This window comes from Mercenaria mercenaria, chromosome 18 (genome assembly GCF_021730395.1).
Source record: "Mercenaria mercenaria strain notata chromosome 18, MADL_Memer_1, whole genome shotgun sequence".
NCBI classification, from domain to species: Eukaryota; Metazoa; Mollusca; class Bivalvia; order Venerida; family Veneridae; genus Mercenaria; species Mercenaria mercenaria.
Genome location: NC_069378.1, coordinates 39406163 through 39424341, shown reverse-complemented (window position 1 = coordinate 39424341; position 18179 = coordinate 39406163). Strand labels below are relative to the sequence as shown.

Here is an 18179-nt window from a genome sequence, read left to right as displayed (position 1 = left end):
AACTCTCGACCATTTTGATAAGGTGTCTTGTAATATTTGTTTTGCTGTGAAAATTGCTAAGATGGGTATATTGCCAGTGTATTGCCATTGTGTAGCCAGTGCATTGTCAGAATCTGCTCTGAGTAAATTTATATCCAGTGTACTGTCAGACAGACAGAAAATCCATACAATATTGTCACTTATGTAATTTTATCTCGATTATTCAAAGAATAGAAGTTATTGGACATGCCCCTATGTTTTCTTTTTTTTTTTTTTTTACAAAATTATAGATTGAAACTAATTACACACTTGTTCAATGTCATGACCTGACATGTACTAAGCAGGTCCCATAACTATACTTTTTTCCAAAATTAAGCCCCTTTTTCCACATAGCATTTTTTGCTTAAGTTTTTGTATGCAAGCTGGTAACTCAGTACTTATTCAATTTGATTATAGAAATTATGTTTTTTATTTCCTGTTTCTTGCCATTTTCCTGCCAGATTTCTTCCAGACACTGGAAACAAGCTGACAATATTGTCAGTGTGTTTACATGCTGATTGTTATGAGCCAGTTTATTGTCATATAGTTTGCAGATTATTCCCAGAAACTGGAAATAATATGGAAATAGTGTCCATATTATTTTCAGCTAAACTTTTTTTCTTGGAAGTTTGTTCCCATATAGGAGTCAGATTATTTCCAGTTACCTTTTTTTTTGACAGACTGTTGCCAGATCATTGACAGTTACCTTGCAGCTTAATGCCAGCTTGTTTCCATATTTCATTTTCGTAAGGGTATTTTCAGCTAAACTTTTTTTCTTGGAAGTTTGTTCCCATATAGGAGTCAGATTATTTCCAGTTACCTTTTTTTTTTGACAGACTGTTGCCAGATCATTGACAGTTACCTTGCAGCTTAATGCCAGCTTGTTTCCATATTTCATTTTCGTAAGGGTGCCCAGTTACTCTTTTCCTTAACCTTTAGCCTGCTGGCAGCAAGTGATCATGCTTTTGTAACCAGTGCAGACCAAGGTCAACCTGCACATCCATGCAGGCTGATCATGGTCTGCACTATTCCCTATTCAGTCAGCAAATTTTCAGTGAACACCCTTTTAAATAATAAATGGTATTGCCAAATTATATGATGGACCAGTCCATTTTAGATATTTAGCATTATAAGGTTAAATGATTTATTCTTCTTCCAATGTGGATGTTTTACTTTTTCCCAAATAGTTATATAATAGCACAGCAGTTACTTTGCATGAACAATAAATTGAAATTTTTTCTTGTACCGTTTAAAAGGCAAAAATTATGATCTGATTTCTCCTTCCCCTGTGAAATGTATAATATTATGTACATTCAAGTGAAAATAAATGTCATAAAAATTTAAATGAAGTAATTAAATGATATCTATATATAGGTGAATGTGATAAGTATCTGGATAAATACATTCATGACCTGTTGAGTTGATTAAGCATATATTTAATTTCTTTAAAGTGACCTGGTACTTATTGTTACTGTCTTGTTTCATTAAACCTCCTTTGGGTTTGATAAAAAGCAAGATCATAATATTTTCTGCTATTTCTTAATAAAGTTTCTGCAGTGTCATTGGTTTGGTTTTTGTGACCTTACACTATTACAATTAGCAGTTTAAAAAATTAGTATAAATCTGGATAAACCTCTTCAGGGCTGCGGATAATCCAAAGTCTTAGGATAAGCTACAAGTCTAATTAGTGTTATAATACATATAATTGTAAAAATATTTGTGATTAAGTATTAAAATAAATTTAAGAAAATTTCAAGAAGTCTTTACTTATATATTCTACTGTAAAAGAGAAAATTGTGACCTTCACAAAGAATGTTTGAGGTATTTCAATGTTGTAAGAGAAACACATAGAAGTAAAGTCTGAATATATATATTTTGTTGCAAGTAAATGATTTACAATTAAAAATCACTTAATCTTTATTAGATCAAGTCGCATTTATTGACATGTTTGTAAAAATTATGGGTTTGCTATTTTTATTACCTTCTTACAGGCAGCTGTTAAAGGTGGTAGGTGTTACCAAAATTTCATTATTTATATTCAGAAATACACACTATTTAATGTAAGAAATAGTAAGTTCCCAAACGTGGGTTATTGTAGAATAACACGAGTTTTGAGCTTTTATGCGTAAGAATATATCACCAAGGCCGTAGGCCTGAGTGATATATTGTTTTGCATAAGAACGAAAAACTTGGGTTATTCTACAATAAATCACACTTGGAAACTTATTATTTCGATTCTAACATGACATACTAGTATCAAAAGAGTTAGAAAAAATGGTAACTACTTTTTATGACTGGCTACGTGCCTGGATTGGATGACGTCATTGCACGCGAGTGGTTTATTGCAGAATAACCTGAGATAGATTTTGCTTTACATGTATGTAGGTTATTTGCTGGTCGTGTTAGAATAAAAGATAATTATTATCGATTTTAATTGGTCAACAGAGCTAAGGTTAGGAAGAGATAGAGGTTACATAAGGATCATGTGACTTTGTAGTACCTTATTCAAACACCTGTAATTATGTAGTATCTTAATTCATTCTTGCAGACCAGACGGGGATTTCCGGTATTTTTACCGGTGCTGGAAAAATCCATCTTACACCCCGGGGTGTAAGATGACTCTCATGCTTTAAATGACGTATTATGAACTACGTATATATGTAGAAGATTTATTTAGTTATTTATATTTTATTTCGAAAAATGGAATAAAAATCCAGTACCTTGACAGTTTCTCTTTGTTCCTGACAGTATATTTCTCGATTCAAAACACGTTATTTTATCAAAAATTCATAACGTTACGCTGCAACTGATAAAACAAAACCGGAACTAAACATTGTTATTTGTCTTTGAAACGTCATGACGTCTTTCCTGTTTACGGACGTTGATTTCCCGCGCTTTGTTTAAATACGCTGCTATAAGAAATAGTTCTAAAAAGAAAGCCGTTCGACTGTTTTTTATTAGCTCGACTATTCGAAGAATAAGTAGAGCTATCCTACTCACCACGGCGTCGGCGTCGGTGTCGGCGTCGGCGTCACACCCTGGTTAAGTTTTTCGTACCAGTCCACATTTTGACAAAGTCTTTTGAGATAAAGCTTTGAAACTTTCAACACTTGTTTACCATCACCATGTCCAGTTATAGGCAAGAGTACATGACTCTGTCAAGCATTTTGACTGAATTATGGCCCCTTTTGACTTAGAAATCTTGGTTAAGTTTTTCGTACCAGTTCATATTTTGACAAAGTCTTTTGAGATAAAGCATTGAAACTTTCAACACTTGTTTACCATCACCATGTCCAGTTGTAGGCAAGAGTACATAACTCCATCAAGCATTTTGGTTGAATTATTGCCCCTTTTTGACTTAGAAATCTTGGTTAAGTTTTTCGTACCAGTCTACATTTTGACAAAGTCTTTTGAGATAAAGCTTTGACACTTTCAACAGTTGTTTACCATCACCATGTCCAGTTGTAGGCAAGAGTACATGACTCCATCAAGCATTTTGGCTGAATTATGGCCCCTTCTGACATAGAAATCTTGGTTAAGTTTTTCGTACCAGTTTATATTTTGTGTGAAGTGTTTGACATATGCCTTTGAAACTTTTATATCTTGTTTAGTATTATAGTCTCTATCAATAGGCAAGAGTACATAACTCTGTCATCTTTTTTGGCTGAATTATGGCCCTTTTTGAACTTGGAAATTGGTTCTGTTTTCGTATATGTCCGTGTTTTGTTAAGACTATTTGACATATGGCTTTTAAACTTTAAACACTTGTTTATAATTATGATTTCAATCTGTAGGCAAGAGTACATAACCCTGACAACTATTTTGGCTGAATTATGGCCCTTTTTGGACTTTGAAATTTTTGTCAAAACTATTTGAACTGTGGCTTTGCAACTTATAACACTAGTATATCAACATGATTTCCATCTGTAGGCAAGTGTACAGAACTCTTTCAACTATTTTGACTGAATTATGACCCTTTTTGGAGTTGGAAATTAGTTAAAAAATTTTATACAAGTTCATTTTTTGCCTAACATATAACTTAACATATTTGCCATCATGGTTACACATTGCCATTTAGTGCAAGACTAATTGAGATCCACAAATACAGGAACATTTTTTGTTTAATCCATTTTTTTCTTTTGTCTGAAAATCTATGGAAATATTTTGACCCCATTCTTCAATCAATTCTTCGAATAGTCGAGCGCGCTGTCATCCGACAGCTCTTGTTTTTATTATTATATCATGCAAGAAAAAGAACCTTGTTACCGCCTAAACAGTTACCCTCGAGACCAGAAATTCCCATCTGCACCTACAACCAGTGAAAGAATCTTATAGTCTTCAATTTGTGACACCTGTAATTATATAGTAGGCATAAACTTTTTTAGTCAATTTCATGTATCATAAAATTTGTCAAGTTTATTTATGATGGTTTTTAATTAGTGTGAAGTTGCTTTAGTGCAAGTTTTAGATCTGATTCAGTCAAAATTTAATGTTTTGATGAAATACATAAAATTGAGTTTATTGAAGAAAAAACATGTATACTTTTCCATGGAATCCTTTATTCTGGGATAGGACAGGTTTGTGTGCAGGTATTTGTGAAAATAAATTGTGATAAATGCCCACTGATAGCTGGTAATATGTGGGAAGTAAAATTGAAATAAATTTTCTATGTTCAGCCATTCAAATTCTTTTAGCAAGAATATTGCATTATGGGATGGGTTTGAAACAGGAGAAATAGGTGACAAAGTGGGAGGACCAAGAATACACTTATTCAGGATTTTGGTTATTTGGCTGATAAAATAAAAAAGACTGCAATGTAGTTGTGGGAGGTGTGGATTGGCTCATATATTTCTCGGTATTGTTCAAATGAGAGGGGAGAGAAGGTTTTGTTACAGGTTGTACTTGAGTCAACATTAAATAGCTGTTCATAGCTAATGCTGAAATGTTAACCACTGTATATAAAAATCTTGAAGGACATCCATATTGCTATATTTGTTAACAGCATTGTCTGAAATTGTCCAGTGCTAGTGTTCCTGGCTTATAGGGTTCTTGTTGCTCACCTCAGGTTTACTGCGCACTTGTTGCTCACCTCAGGTTTACTGCACACTTGTTGCTCACCTCAGGTTTACTGCGCACTTGTTGCTCACCTCAGGTTTACTGCGCACTTGTTGCTCACCTCAGGGTTGCTGACCATTGAAATCTTGGCTGATGGAACATTGTAATCAGATAAAATAATTACACATTAAAGTAACTATCTTTCAGTACTGTATGTGGCTATTTCATTCTAATAAACTGAATTTTGTAGACCATTTACACAAATAACTGTTGATTATTTGAAAACAATACATGGCTTTAGGTGTTGTAATAAAACTTTAGATGTTTATTGAAAAGTGCAGCTTAGTTTCTGATTATTTGTAGGAGTTGAAATTTTTTACCCTCTCCATTTCTATGTTGATATTTAAATTGTTGTAAAGATTCATGTATTAACTTACAAGGTTGAGTGGACATTGTGGACATGGCATATTACAAATGTTAAAGCTGGTGTAAATGATGAAAAAACTGTACAAATAGCCTGCCATAAATGTGTGACATTTATAAGCACTTACAATCCTTTAGGCCATAAAGTTAATGACTCGGTAACTGGCTTGAAATGACCAGTATGAGTCATCTACTGGACCACAGTGATAGATCTTTCCATGGTTCACAAGCCTTCATGGTTCATCTTTTAGTCAATTTTTGCTGAAAAATGAAATTTAGAAACGAGTTTTATTATCATTCATTTTTCTGGTCTAATTGAAAATTGTTAATTTTGCAAAAGATGTGTTTTTTTGCCAATATGGCAGAGCTGTTTTGGTTGGAGGGTGTAGCTCCAGGGGAGTCAACCTCCCCACTATTGAAGGAAAGTGCAGCTTACAAACACATCACTAAGATTAATAAAAAAAATACAGATTTATATTCTGCTTGAGAAAGAAGTCTTTTTGAAACACCCTTAAAGCAAATAAATTACATGATTTATGAAAATAGTTTTGCCCCATGTAGTTTAGATTGTCATGGCCATGTATAGAAATGTTATGAAGATGATATTTGTGATAGGAGATTTGTTGAGTATCTGATAACCATCTAGGCAGAATAGAAATGTCATCATGAAGTTATTATGTGATCTTTATGCAAGGTTGTAATTCAATAACATTCATAATTTGGCTATTTTATATCCTATATCTTGAAAGAGAAGAGGAAATTGAAATAAAATCTCGAAGACGTTCAGCTCTGAATTATTAAAATATATGAAATTATATATCAAATTGTTATATGTGTTTAAAAAAGCAAATTAATTGTGCTTACTGCATAAAATATCGCTAAAATGCTACTGTGAATAAGTTTGTATCGTGCTATAAGACGTAAAAAAACTTGTGTAAAGTTATTGAGGTGAAGTAACTTGAGCTGACGGTTTGTGACATTCTGAACAGATAGCAACAATAACTTTGTCATTTCTTTTCTTCAATCATACACAGATCCTGCAACATTAGTCAAAATTATCCCACTATTTATATATTGTATGAAAGATTTCAGTGTAATTTAAAGCCATAATCATCTAGGATAATGTCAATATACAATAAATACAAAGATAAAATATCTAATTATGTTTCAGAAGTTATTTTGGTTCATTGATGAAGCTTGCAAGCCAACACTTTATGGGCGTAATTAATTACTTTATTAAGTTCATATCAATTTATTAAAAGTGAACTTGCAAAATCTTAGGAGTGTGTTTAGGTGCTCTGCTTTTTAATGAACATTGCTTCAAAAGATACTATCATAACAGAAGAAGAGAGTAACTACTAACTATAAAATTGTGTCTAAAATAACCATGTGTTTTTATTCAGCTAGATTGTGGTGATCAAAGTCAGCATATATATTACTTTAATTACAGTAAAAGTATTTTTTTCACCTAAACACTGTCACCTGATAAAATTTGTGAGCTATGGGTATTTACCTTAAAGTATTTTGATACCTGAATCAACAGCTGGAATTATTTTGATCTTAGGTGAGGGACCATTATTTATCTTAACGGCAAAAACACCCATAGCCTTTTGTAGTTTAATATTGCTATAGTGAACAAAAACTCAAGCTGTTTTGCATAAGTTTTATGAAGAAATATATTAAATTTGCTAAATAGGTAAAAACAGAAATTCATTCATATCTCCTTTTATGGTTTTGTTTATATTGGAGAGTGTATCAAAGCTGTGTAAGGCATTTAGGAATATTCATCAATCTGACTGAAGTACTTGATCTTCTAAACGAAGATCTGAGAACGACCCATTCACATTCGTCTTCTGTATATTTTGGATTTCCATTATTGCTATTTTTATGTTATCCAATCAGACGACTTGTTCGATTGTCAAAGAGTAAGAAAAATATGCAATTATTCCAGGACTCGAACCCGGGACCCCTCGCTTACAAAGCAAGTGGCCTACCGACTGAGCTAACCGGCTATCTGACACATCACGACATAAGAATTGTAAATATCAAAAGTCAATGCTACAGGTAGATTTGCAAGATGTTGTAAGCTAGGCTCTGATTGGCTAGTGAAAGGGCCGTCAGAACGAGGCAATGAATAGGTCGTTTTCAGATCCTATGCGTAGCGTAATAGGAGATGTACTTTAGTCAGATTGGAATATTCATAAATTTACCTTTGTAATGGGCTGTTCCATACCACAACAAACAGTTTGAATCATATTCACATCATCTAGATTTCATGAAATGTTTGTTTGTTTTGGGTTTAACGCCGTTTTTCAACAGTATTTCAGTCATGTAACGGCGGGCAGTTAACCTAACCTTTGTTCCTGGATTCTGTACCAGTACAAACCTGTTCTCCGCAAGTAACTGCCAACTTCCCCACATGAATTATCAGAGGTGGAGGACGAATGATTTCAGACACAATGTCTTTTATCAAATCGTCACGAAGAACATATGCCTCGCCCGGGAATCGAACTCGCAACCCCGCGATCTGTAGACCAACGCTCTCCCTACTGAGCTAAGCGGGCAGGCATTTCATGAAATGAAAATGCAGTTGATACTGATAATGTAAATGATATTATTGATAATAGAAATAATGCTATTGATAACTGAAGTAATGTCTATTGGTAAAAAAGTGATAATAGATATATATAAAGCGTATAAAGTGATAATAGATATATATAAAGCGTATAAAGTGATAATAGAAGTAATGCTATTGATAATGATAGAAAAAATGCCTTTGACAATGAAAATAGATGAATAAGGTTTAGGATTTATGGCGATGAAATATAGTGATAATACCAGTAATGATATTTTTTTTTTATAAAACAACTTTGGTATGTTTATAAAGACCATGTCGAGGATTACAGTTTTTGTGCAGAACCCTTGTCATGTACAAGCTTTCATCTAGGGACTTCATTTTTGTAAATACACAAGTTGTGTTTATTTCAATGAAATATCCGGTATCTTTCAAAATATTTGATGATTTTTCAATGATACCGATCAGTTTTCTCACAGGTCAGTGACGGTCATGGTGGGTCTAATTATAATATCATGAATGCATGGACACACATCTCATTATACAGATCATATGACATGGGCAAAATAGTTCTTATAAATGGTGATACCCCATGATATTTTAATAGTTTATAAGTGTTTTGAGTTTATGAACGGTTACTGACATCACTTTTACTATTGAAGTGCTGTCCAAAATAGATAAAGTTGTTTTTACATGTACTCTTTCTTTTCTAAAATTCATTAGCTAATTATTATACCATATTCATCTTTTCAAGATAAACACATTGAAAGGTGCTTTATGTTCATATAACATATAAATATACAACAGCAGCCACTAAACTTTGTTCATATTTATTCCAAACCAGTGCAGGTACAGAGCTACAGGTATATGTTTGGCTAATTTAGTCTAGCTCTTTAGGAGTAGACAGTTTGTTGTATAATGTGCCCTGTATATAAGAGCTGGTATATGAGTAGCCTTTTTTCCAGGGAAGAACCAGTACTGGCCTCTTAGTTGGGTGAGAGACACTCTAGAGCGTCTCAGAAATTTCCAGTATATGAACTGGAATTCGAACTATGGAGTCAGAGATGTAAAAAAATACTGTAACTAGACCAGATGACCACCCGGTTTTTGTGATCACAGTTATGATTCTTTTTTCTCCTAATGGCTGTACATCTTAATAAGTATATGACTTGCAGTTAGGGAGAAGAAATTTATTTGGATTTTTTGTTTCATCAAACAAATACCAGATAGAAAAACAACTGACCACCAGGTGAGATTAAAGACAAACATTGCAATATTTAACTTCCTCCATTTTGAAGAGTTCAAAGTACCCTCCCATGATTTATTTGACTTCATTTTGAAGTTTCTACCTGAGCCTATGATTCACATCTGGTTAACAATATCTGGATTTTGTTGGGCTTGTTGTCCTGTAGATCATTTATTGTATTTGCTATCCTGAATTACCTACTGGCTGATTAAACATTTTTAACAATATTGTATCCCTAATTAAATATTTGACGTCTGAGGAATTCAGTATTATGACAATTAAAGTATGAAAATATCAATGTGTTTTCAGTATAATCTCTAATTCTAATACATGTTGTAAAATCTGTTTGTAAAAAGAAATTAATTAAAATTTAGCTATATTACAATTAGAGCTTTCTATTGCAAGATATTCAGGAAGAAAAATATGCAGAGATCATTTCAGTGTAGGTTCAACAATGTGCGGCAATAGAGATAAAATCTTAACTGCTTTATAAACCCTTGAAATTCAAATATTTGTGATTTCGTTGATTTTTTTTGTATCCTCAAACTTTGGTACAAATTTCACTTGTAAGATAAACAGATTATTTTGATGGCATGCTTTGAACAGTAGTATTAGTTTTTGTATACAAATGGTTAAAATTTATGTTTACTTTTGAAGCTCTAAAAGTGGTTAATATATTCACAGAAACTAATACAAATACTTGAATCTTGATCATATATTTATCTAAAATGATGTCACTTATGAAAGGTTGTTGTAAGTTCAGGCACAGATATCACATCATTTCAGGTTCATTTATTGTCCATTGGAACTTGCTATTTATTCTTTGTTTACAAGAAAATATCTGTACTATTTTCAAAAATTCTAGAAAATTAACAAACTTTATATGGCTTGATGTCACATCCATTTGTGGGTATGACAAGGAGTTGTGTAGGAGGAAGGTATATTCGAAATGCTGGGCTGTTCATATTCTGTTTGAAAATTATACAAAACATCTGCAAAATCTTTGATACTTTTTTTATGAGAATGCCAACACAATGTTTATAATAAGCTACTGCTACTGTAGATGTTGTAGAAGTTAAACCACCTGAGTTTTTTATCTTGGGCGAACCTTATACTAGAGCCATCATTTAATCCTCTCATTGCCGTTTTATCTGTAAATCCCATGTTTGGTATGGAATGGCTTTATATAAGGCTTACAGGGATTATTTGTGAAATGTAATTACAACTTTGATGTAGGTGAATCCTCATTGAGTGATGAATCTATGTCAGTGTTGTTAGCCGAGTTGGAACATTGTCAACATTTAAGAGATAGGTCATCAGTGATAGTAACCATATTATTCAGGAGAAAATTCAAGAAGAGAATGATTACCTAAGTAATACTGAAAAAATCACCTCTGTGGTCAGCTTTGAGTGCAGGTATTCGGTTCACTTCCTGTCCGTACCAAACTAAAGACATGGAAATGGTACAGGTAGCTTCCTCACTTGGCACTCTGCATTAAGAGGGTAGTTCTAGCATTGGTCAGTACAATGTGACTGGGTGGGGGTATCATGGCATGATATTTCAGTGAAACAGCACTACTAGGTTGAACATTGTGTTCACTGCTACCAGTAGCCACCACTTTATATAGCTGATTTTTTTTTTAAAGACGCTAACCCGAACACACACACACCTGTGTGGTCAAACCAGTGCCTGTTGCCATCCATATCTCGCCTATTACCATCTTAATCAACATTAGCCTTATCGTTAGCAACATTAATTTTCCCTTTGATATTACATATTTATCAACATCAGCCTTATCATCAGCAACAATACTTTAATCAATAGTTTTAGCATCTTTATCAGCATTATCATTAGCAACATTACTTTGATCAATGGTATTAGCATCTGTATCAAGATTAGCCTTATTATTAGCACCATTACTTTGATCAGTGGCGTTAACATCTGTATCAACATCAGCCTTATCATTAGCAACATTACTTTGATCAATGGTATTAGCATCTATATCAAGATCAGCCTTATTATTAGCACCATTACTTTGATCAGTGGCGTTAGCATCTATATCAATATCAACATCAGCCTTTATTAGCAACATTATTTTGATCAGAGGTATTAGCATCTGTATCAAGACCAGCCTTATCATTAGCAACATTACTTTGATCAGTGGTATTAGCATCTATATCAAGATCAGCCTTATTATTAGCAACATTACTTTGATCAATGGTATTAGCATCTATATCAAGATCAGCCTTATTATTAGCACCATTACTTTGATCAGTGGCGTTAGCATCTATATCAATATCAACATCAGCCTTATCATTAGCAACATTACTTTGATCAGTGGTATTAGCAAGACAAATGAGTATTGGTATATTTCATATATAGGTTTAAATTCTGCTGTGGACATGTTTCTATAGGACACATTTAAATTCTGCTGTGGACATGTTTCTATAGGACACATTTAAATCTCATGTTTTACAGCTTTTTTTGAAATTTGAAAATGTTAATGATAAATATAATTCTGTGAAAGAAATATAAAAATTTATTTTTGATATATTTTCAGAAATTGATAATAGCCTGTTTTCTCCACCGCCGCCACTTGGCCAGATATCTCCAAGACAAACTAACGGGACAGCTTATAACAACAACAATGATGCGTCCCCTGACACATCCCTGGAGAGTATACAGATATCAACCCAGACAACTCCAGTGCCACACCCTAGGATGGCCACAACACCAACACAGACTATTGAAGATCTGGATTCAAAAGAACAGGAGAAAAGAGGTATTAGTTTCTCTTCAGGTAGTAATTTTCTTCTCTTGAGAATGTAATGATTGCCATTCAATAGAAAAGGGTAAAATTTTCCATTCAGTGGGAAAAGAGGCAAGAAATTCCTTTGTGTATAGAAAAGAGGTAATAGTTTCCCTTCAGTAGAGAAAAGAGGCAAGAAATTCCTTTGTGTAAAGAAAAGAGGTAATAGTTTCCCTTCAGTAGAGAAAAGAGGCAAGAAATTCCTTTGTGTATAGAAAAGAGGTAATAATTTCTCTTCAGTAGAGAAAAGGGGCAAGAAATTCCTTTGTGTATAGAAAAGAGGTAATAATTTCTCTTCAGTAGAGAAAAGAGGCAAGAAATTCCTTTGTGTATAGAAAAAAGGTAATAGTTCCCTTCAGTAGAGAAAAGAATAATGACTGCTGAACAGGGAAGAGAGGTAATAATTACCCTTCATTTGAGAAAAGAGGTTAATGGTTGCCACTGGATAAAGAAAAGAAGTTATGAATGCCCTTCAATAGATATTACAGTAAATGATTGCTGTTCTGTAGGGAAAACGAGTTAATGATTGTTATTCAATAGAGAAAGAAGTAAAGATTGCCCTTTAGTAGAAAGAAGGAGGTAATGATTGCCCTTCATATAAAACACCTAAATTTTACTCTGATATGGAAAGTGGGTTTTGTTTACTGGTCAATACAGGAAAAAGGTAATGTTTGCCTTTCAATGGACAACTGGTAATGATTGTCATCCAGTAGAGAAAACTGGTAATGCTTGTAATTCTGGGAACAGTGGTGGGGAAGTTCACTGCCAAATATGAATGAAATGCTGTTAAACAATCTTTTTGAATTTTTTACATTTGTTTATCGTATAATAATCAGATGAATGTTTGTATATGGTGACATTATTAGTGACAGTTTATAAAACACCTAAAAAGTGTGCCATCTGTCTTAATATGAAAGATTAATAAATCATATGAAATAGTTCGAAAAATTAAAAACTTTGGCTGTATTTCATTATAACCCATCATGTTTGTTTACAATGAGCTAAAGGTAACTATGTTGGAATTAATTATGCAAATTAGATGTCAAGTCAACATTTTCAACTATTTAGGCAATGCTGATGTTGTTTTTATATAAAAATTCACATTCTTTCTGATGTTTTTGGAATTTTCATTATAAGCTTGTCTGTTTCAATATATAAAGAAATGAAATGTTTGGCTAACAGTTTTATGACTAAATGGTCCAAAGATTATAACATAACATATGAACATGATTGTGTTTTAAAATGATGCTGGTTAAAGGTGATGAGTGACAACATGTTTGTTAAATATAATTTATTTAACTGTTTTAGTGGTTTTGGCAAGCTTGGGTCATCCAGTGCCTTTTAACACCTGCTTGTGAGGCGGAGCCAAAACTCAGAATGGACATAAAATATAACTGTCATCTAAATTAATTTTCTTGCCCTTCAAACAGTGTCAGTGTGTCAGTGTTTTCCAGTTCTAGTTAATTTATCTTAACCTTGTTTTAGCCATACAGTAACATATCATGTAAGGTGTTAAGTACACACACTTTGTCTTTACTTAATTGTTAAACATGAAAGAAAATTATATAAAAGTTATATTGTAAAGCCCGGTTATCAGGTTTGTTTTGGGAAGGGCTGTACTGTCCTTAGTTTTTCCCTATTAGTACTAATGCAAGCTTACAAATGATGTTCATAGTATGTTGCAACCTTATTGACCACCAACTGAACTTTGTCCTGTATGTTTAGGTGGAATTGTTTAAACAATAAACTAAAAATTATAGATGTATGTACCTGATTACTAGTGTACACATAGTATTGCTTTCTTTTGCAGTAACAATTGGGATCAGTTGTTTCATTTTTTGCACAGTGCAGGTGTTATTGCCTAAACAATAAATCACATTAATTGATCTTAGCTAATTAATGAATAGATGACCCTGATCAATAAACTTGCCTATTTTTATCTCATACTAATGGGTTCATTGATTTTTTATTGGTAATCTAATATATCTGTACATTGAGGTCTAGGTAAAGATGGCCTGGTTAGACCTTGTGTATTGAAGTCTTGTATTCCAGCTATCCAGCCAGTTTACAAAGGTGGACAGTTCTATCCAGGGCAAGCCTGTGCCTGAAAAAAATGTCTGGAGGGGCACCTTGGGTTCTTCCTCCACCATCCAAATCTGGAAAAGCTGCCAAATGGCCTACATTTTGTTGGTGTTTCTCTAAAAACCCAACACAAAATTTCAGCCATCAATTTTCATACAGTCATCAGTTATTTCAAATTTTTAAAAAGTCTAGTTTGGTATGTGGTAACTCTTGGTTAGGTTTTTCAACAACAAAATAGAGAATTGTGGTCTTACTTCTGAAGGATCATTCACCTGACAATATAGTGAAGTTCTAAGATTATTTTATCAAATATTTGTCTCCTATTTTGTCTTCCTAAGATCAATTCATTATGTTGTTCTAGAAAGACCCTGTGAGATTAATGTACCAGATTTTATTGTCTAAACATATCCTCTACTTTCAGATATATACAAAGAAGCTTTTGAAAGTACAAAGCGAACAGAAGAGGCAAAATTCAAGGTTCGCTTTGACAACTTGCTTCAAGATATGCAACAGTCTTTTGAAGCTTTGTCGCCGAGAGATGGGCAGGTCCCCTCTGGATATGGTAGTACTTCATGTAAGTGTACATAAAATCTAGAAATTACTGATTTATTTAAAAACAAAGCATGATCTTGGCTTCTTTGACAAAACGAGGATTTTTGATGTCTTGTTCAGCTAACAGATTCCATTTTAGTTGAGTGAGTAGAAAATGGTGTATTTAAAGTAAACTTTATAGGAAAATTTAAAATTGTCTTTGCTGTGATGTAATATTTAACATAACATTTCCTAATACCAGAGGATATTTCAGTTTTTATGTTAGATTGAAGATTTTGCAGTGAAACGTGCTTGTTTTGTTTTAAACTTGTGAAAAAGATGTGTGTCTTGATTTACCTGAGGGAAACATTTACAAGAATAACAAAAGTGTTCAGGTCAAAAGTCATTGTATCAGCCATATTTAATGAATTGTGCTGAGACCAACATTTATGAAATCTAGAGGGGGAAGTTTTACCCTCCACCTCTGACTGAAGTGGTGAAATTGTTAGAAACTTGAGGAGAAAAAGTTGGTAGGGACAAGAAATCAATAATTGCTGGAAAGTTAATTTGCTACTACACTCGAAACCCATTATAACGCTTCTCGATATACCGCGGTCCTCGGTGTAACGCTGTATGGCCTTGGCGCCCAAATTTTAGAGGGTAAAAAAATCACAAAAAAAAAAAAACAAAAACAAAAAAAAAAATCCGCGGATGTTACTTAATTTGATCATAACCAGGTTAAAACTACAAGTACCTGTGTGCTTTAACACCTTTCCATGTCAACTGTCACAAAAATCAATAATCGTCTGCTAGCTTACTTGTTTGGTATTGCCTTTGTTTAAGTTTCAATACATGTAGACATGTGACAATTATGCAATCAGTACCGTGTCAAAATTAGATTGTTTGCATAACAAGCGTGTAACATTGGTCAGTCAACTATCAAACTGTTTAAGTTTGCACCAATTAAGCAGATGACATGATCACTTGAGTGAATAAAAAATCGAATTTTGTAATAAACTGCAGCCGTTTTTCGTAATCATCACACTCAATTCATCGGAAATAACGAAGATTCGACGCACTGAAAGCCTTACTGAGAATGTGCTCCCTTTTTAATATCGTATATCAACGACGCTGATTTAAAAATTTTCTATCTTATTTATCGATTTCCTTCATGTAACTCTATTCAAAATTATTTTTTTTAAGACTGTCCGCGTTTTTTCTCTTTTAGTTACATAAACCCCCAGTGCAATTGCAGTGCATATGTAATTCTCACGACCGCGCACTCCTCACACAGCGTTATATATGTTTACTTCCGGGATACACAAATCCAATTTTCTTTTATAATCACGACAAAATGAGAAGATGACACAGCGTTATAATTCTGTTAATGTATTTTTCAGTAGCATTTAAGGTAAATAAATGTCCCGTTTATACGATTCTTATTTCTTATTAACATAAAACACCGTACAAAATACGTTACCGGTGGGTGGGGTATTGCATATACCGCTGATACGATCAACCCGCGTTATAAATTTAACCCCGCTAGATCCGCGGGTCTCGAACCTTGGACCCCGAAGACAGCGTTATAACGGGGTCCCAGTGTATGTAACAACTTGTTAATTCCGTAAGGCTTAAAATTTTATGTTGAAAACAGATAAAACAGCTGATCAAACAGATGTTTTGCATAATTACAGTCAGCACTATTTTCAGTACAACACATGAACTTATACAGCAGAGTTATAAAGGGAGGTAAACAGAAGTAATGGATTTAATAAAACTTTCAATATGTTAATCAGTTTTCACACATCTTTGACAAATATTGCAGAAAACAATTATGGAAAATAGAAGTTAACAAAAATTAATATATTTTATGTTCATAACCAAAACTGTGGCAGCCACATTATAAACAAAGGTATTATGTACCGACCATTTTGAAGATCTTCATTGACACCAAAACTTTCATAAAAACATTTATCTGGCATTGAGAAATAAGAAAACATATGGAAAGGCATTCACAATAAATATTTGTTACTACATTTAATATACAGATGGAGATTTGATGACTACATACAGAGGAAGAGTGAAGGATCTCCTTGTCAGTCTGTCCCAGAGACTGGAACTTGCTGTAGAAAGTAAGTAATAAACTGGCCAGTCTGTCCCAGAGACTAGAACTAGCTGTAGAAAGTAAGTAATAAACTGGTCAGTCCATCCCAGAGACTTGAACTGGCTGTAGAAAATAAGTAATAAACTGATCAGTCCGTGCCAGAGGCTGGAACTGGCTGTAGAAAGTAAGAGATAAACTGGTCGGTCTGTGCCAGACACTTGAACTTGCTATAGAAAGTAAGTGATAAACTGGTCAGTCTCTCTCAGGGACTTGAACTTGCTATAGAAAATAAGTGATAAACTGGTCAGTCTGTCTCAGGGACTTGAACTTGCTGTAGAAAGTAAGTGATAAACTGGTCAGTCTGTCCCAGGGTCTTGAACTTGCTGTAGAAAGTAAGTGATAAACTGGTAAGTCTGTCCCAGGGACTTTACCTTGCTATAGAAAATAAGTGATAAATTAGTCAGTCTGTCCCAGGAACTTTAACTTGCTGTAGAAAGTAAGTGATAAACTGGTTAGTCTGTCCCAGGGACTTGAACTTGCAGTGATAAACTGGTCAGTTTATCCCAGGGACTTTAACTTGCTATAGAAAATAAGTGATAAATTGGTCAGTTTATCCCAGGGACTTAAACTTGGTCAGTCTGTCTCAGGGACTTGAACTTGCTGTAGAAAGTAAGTGATAAACTGGTAAGTCTGCCCCAGGGACTTGAACTTGCTGTGCTAAATTGGTCAGTCTGTCCCATGGACTTGAACTTGCTGTGACAAACTGGTCAGTCTGTCCCAGGGACTTTAACTTGCTGTATAAAGTAAGTGATAAACTGCTCAATATGTCCCAGGGACTGGAACTTGCTGTAGAAAATAAGTGTGAACTGGTCACTCTGTCCCAGGGACTGGAACTTGCTCTTGAAAGTAAGTGACAAACTGGTCAGTCTGTCCCAGAGGCTGAAATCTGCTTTAGAGAGTAAATGATAAAACTGGTCAGTCCATTCTAAGAGCAGACCAAGTTGTTGGAAGTATGTGGTCAGTCTGTCTCACTAGAACTGGCTGTAGAAAGTAATAGATAAACTGGTCAGTCCCTTCCAGAGACTTGACTGGCTGTAGAAAGGACTGCGAAACTCCTCTGTTAAGGACAGGTATAGGTCCATCTCAAACTAGCCTTAATAGTGGGATGGTCTAGATTGTGGATTTTGACAGTTAGGTGAAAGAAAGGATCTGGATAATATGTTTTCCATAGACCTGCTTTAGTCTGTTTTTCTACCCCACCCCCTGGTGGTAGTTAAGGTTAGAGCAGTATTGTATACAGGAATATCGGTGGTTCAACTGAGTAAACACTTGAAA

General features: G+C 34.0%; 1 protein-coding gene across 10 annotated transcripts in view; it reads left to right on the top strand.

The window, feature by feature from the left end:
- The window catches only part of LOC123538683 (titin homolog), a 130349-nt gene that overhangs the window by 82351 nt on the left and 29819 nt on the right, over positions 1-18179 (top strand). For all 10 annotated transcript variants that reach the window (XM_053530193.1, XM_053530194.1, XM_053530190.1 and 7 more), the window contains 3 exons: positions 11879-12100; positions 14631-14783; positions 16789-16872. In XM_053530193.1, coding sequence (XP_053386168.1) covers positions 11879-12100; positions 14631-14783; positions 16789-16872 — 459 coding nt within the window. The remainder of the gene's footprint in view (positions 1-11878; positions 12101-14630; positions 14784-16788; positions 16873-18179) is intronic.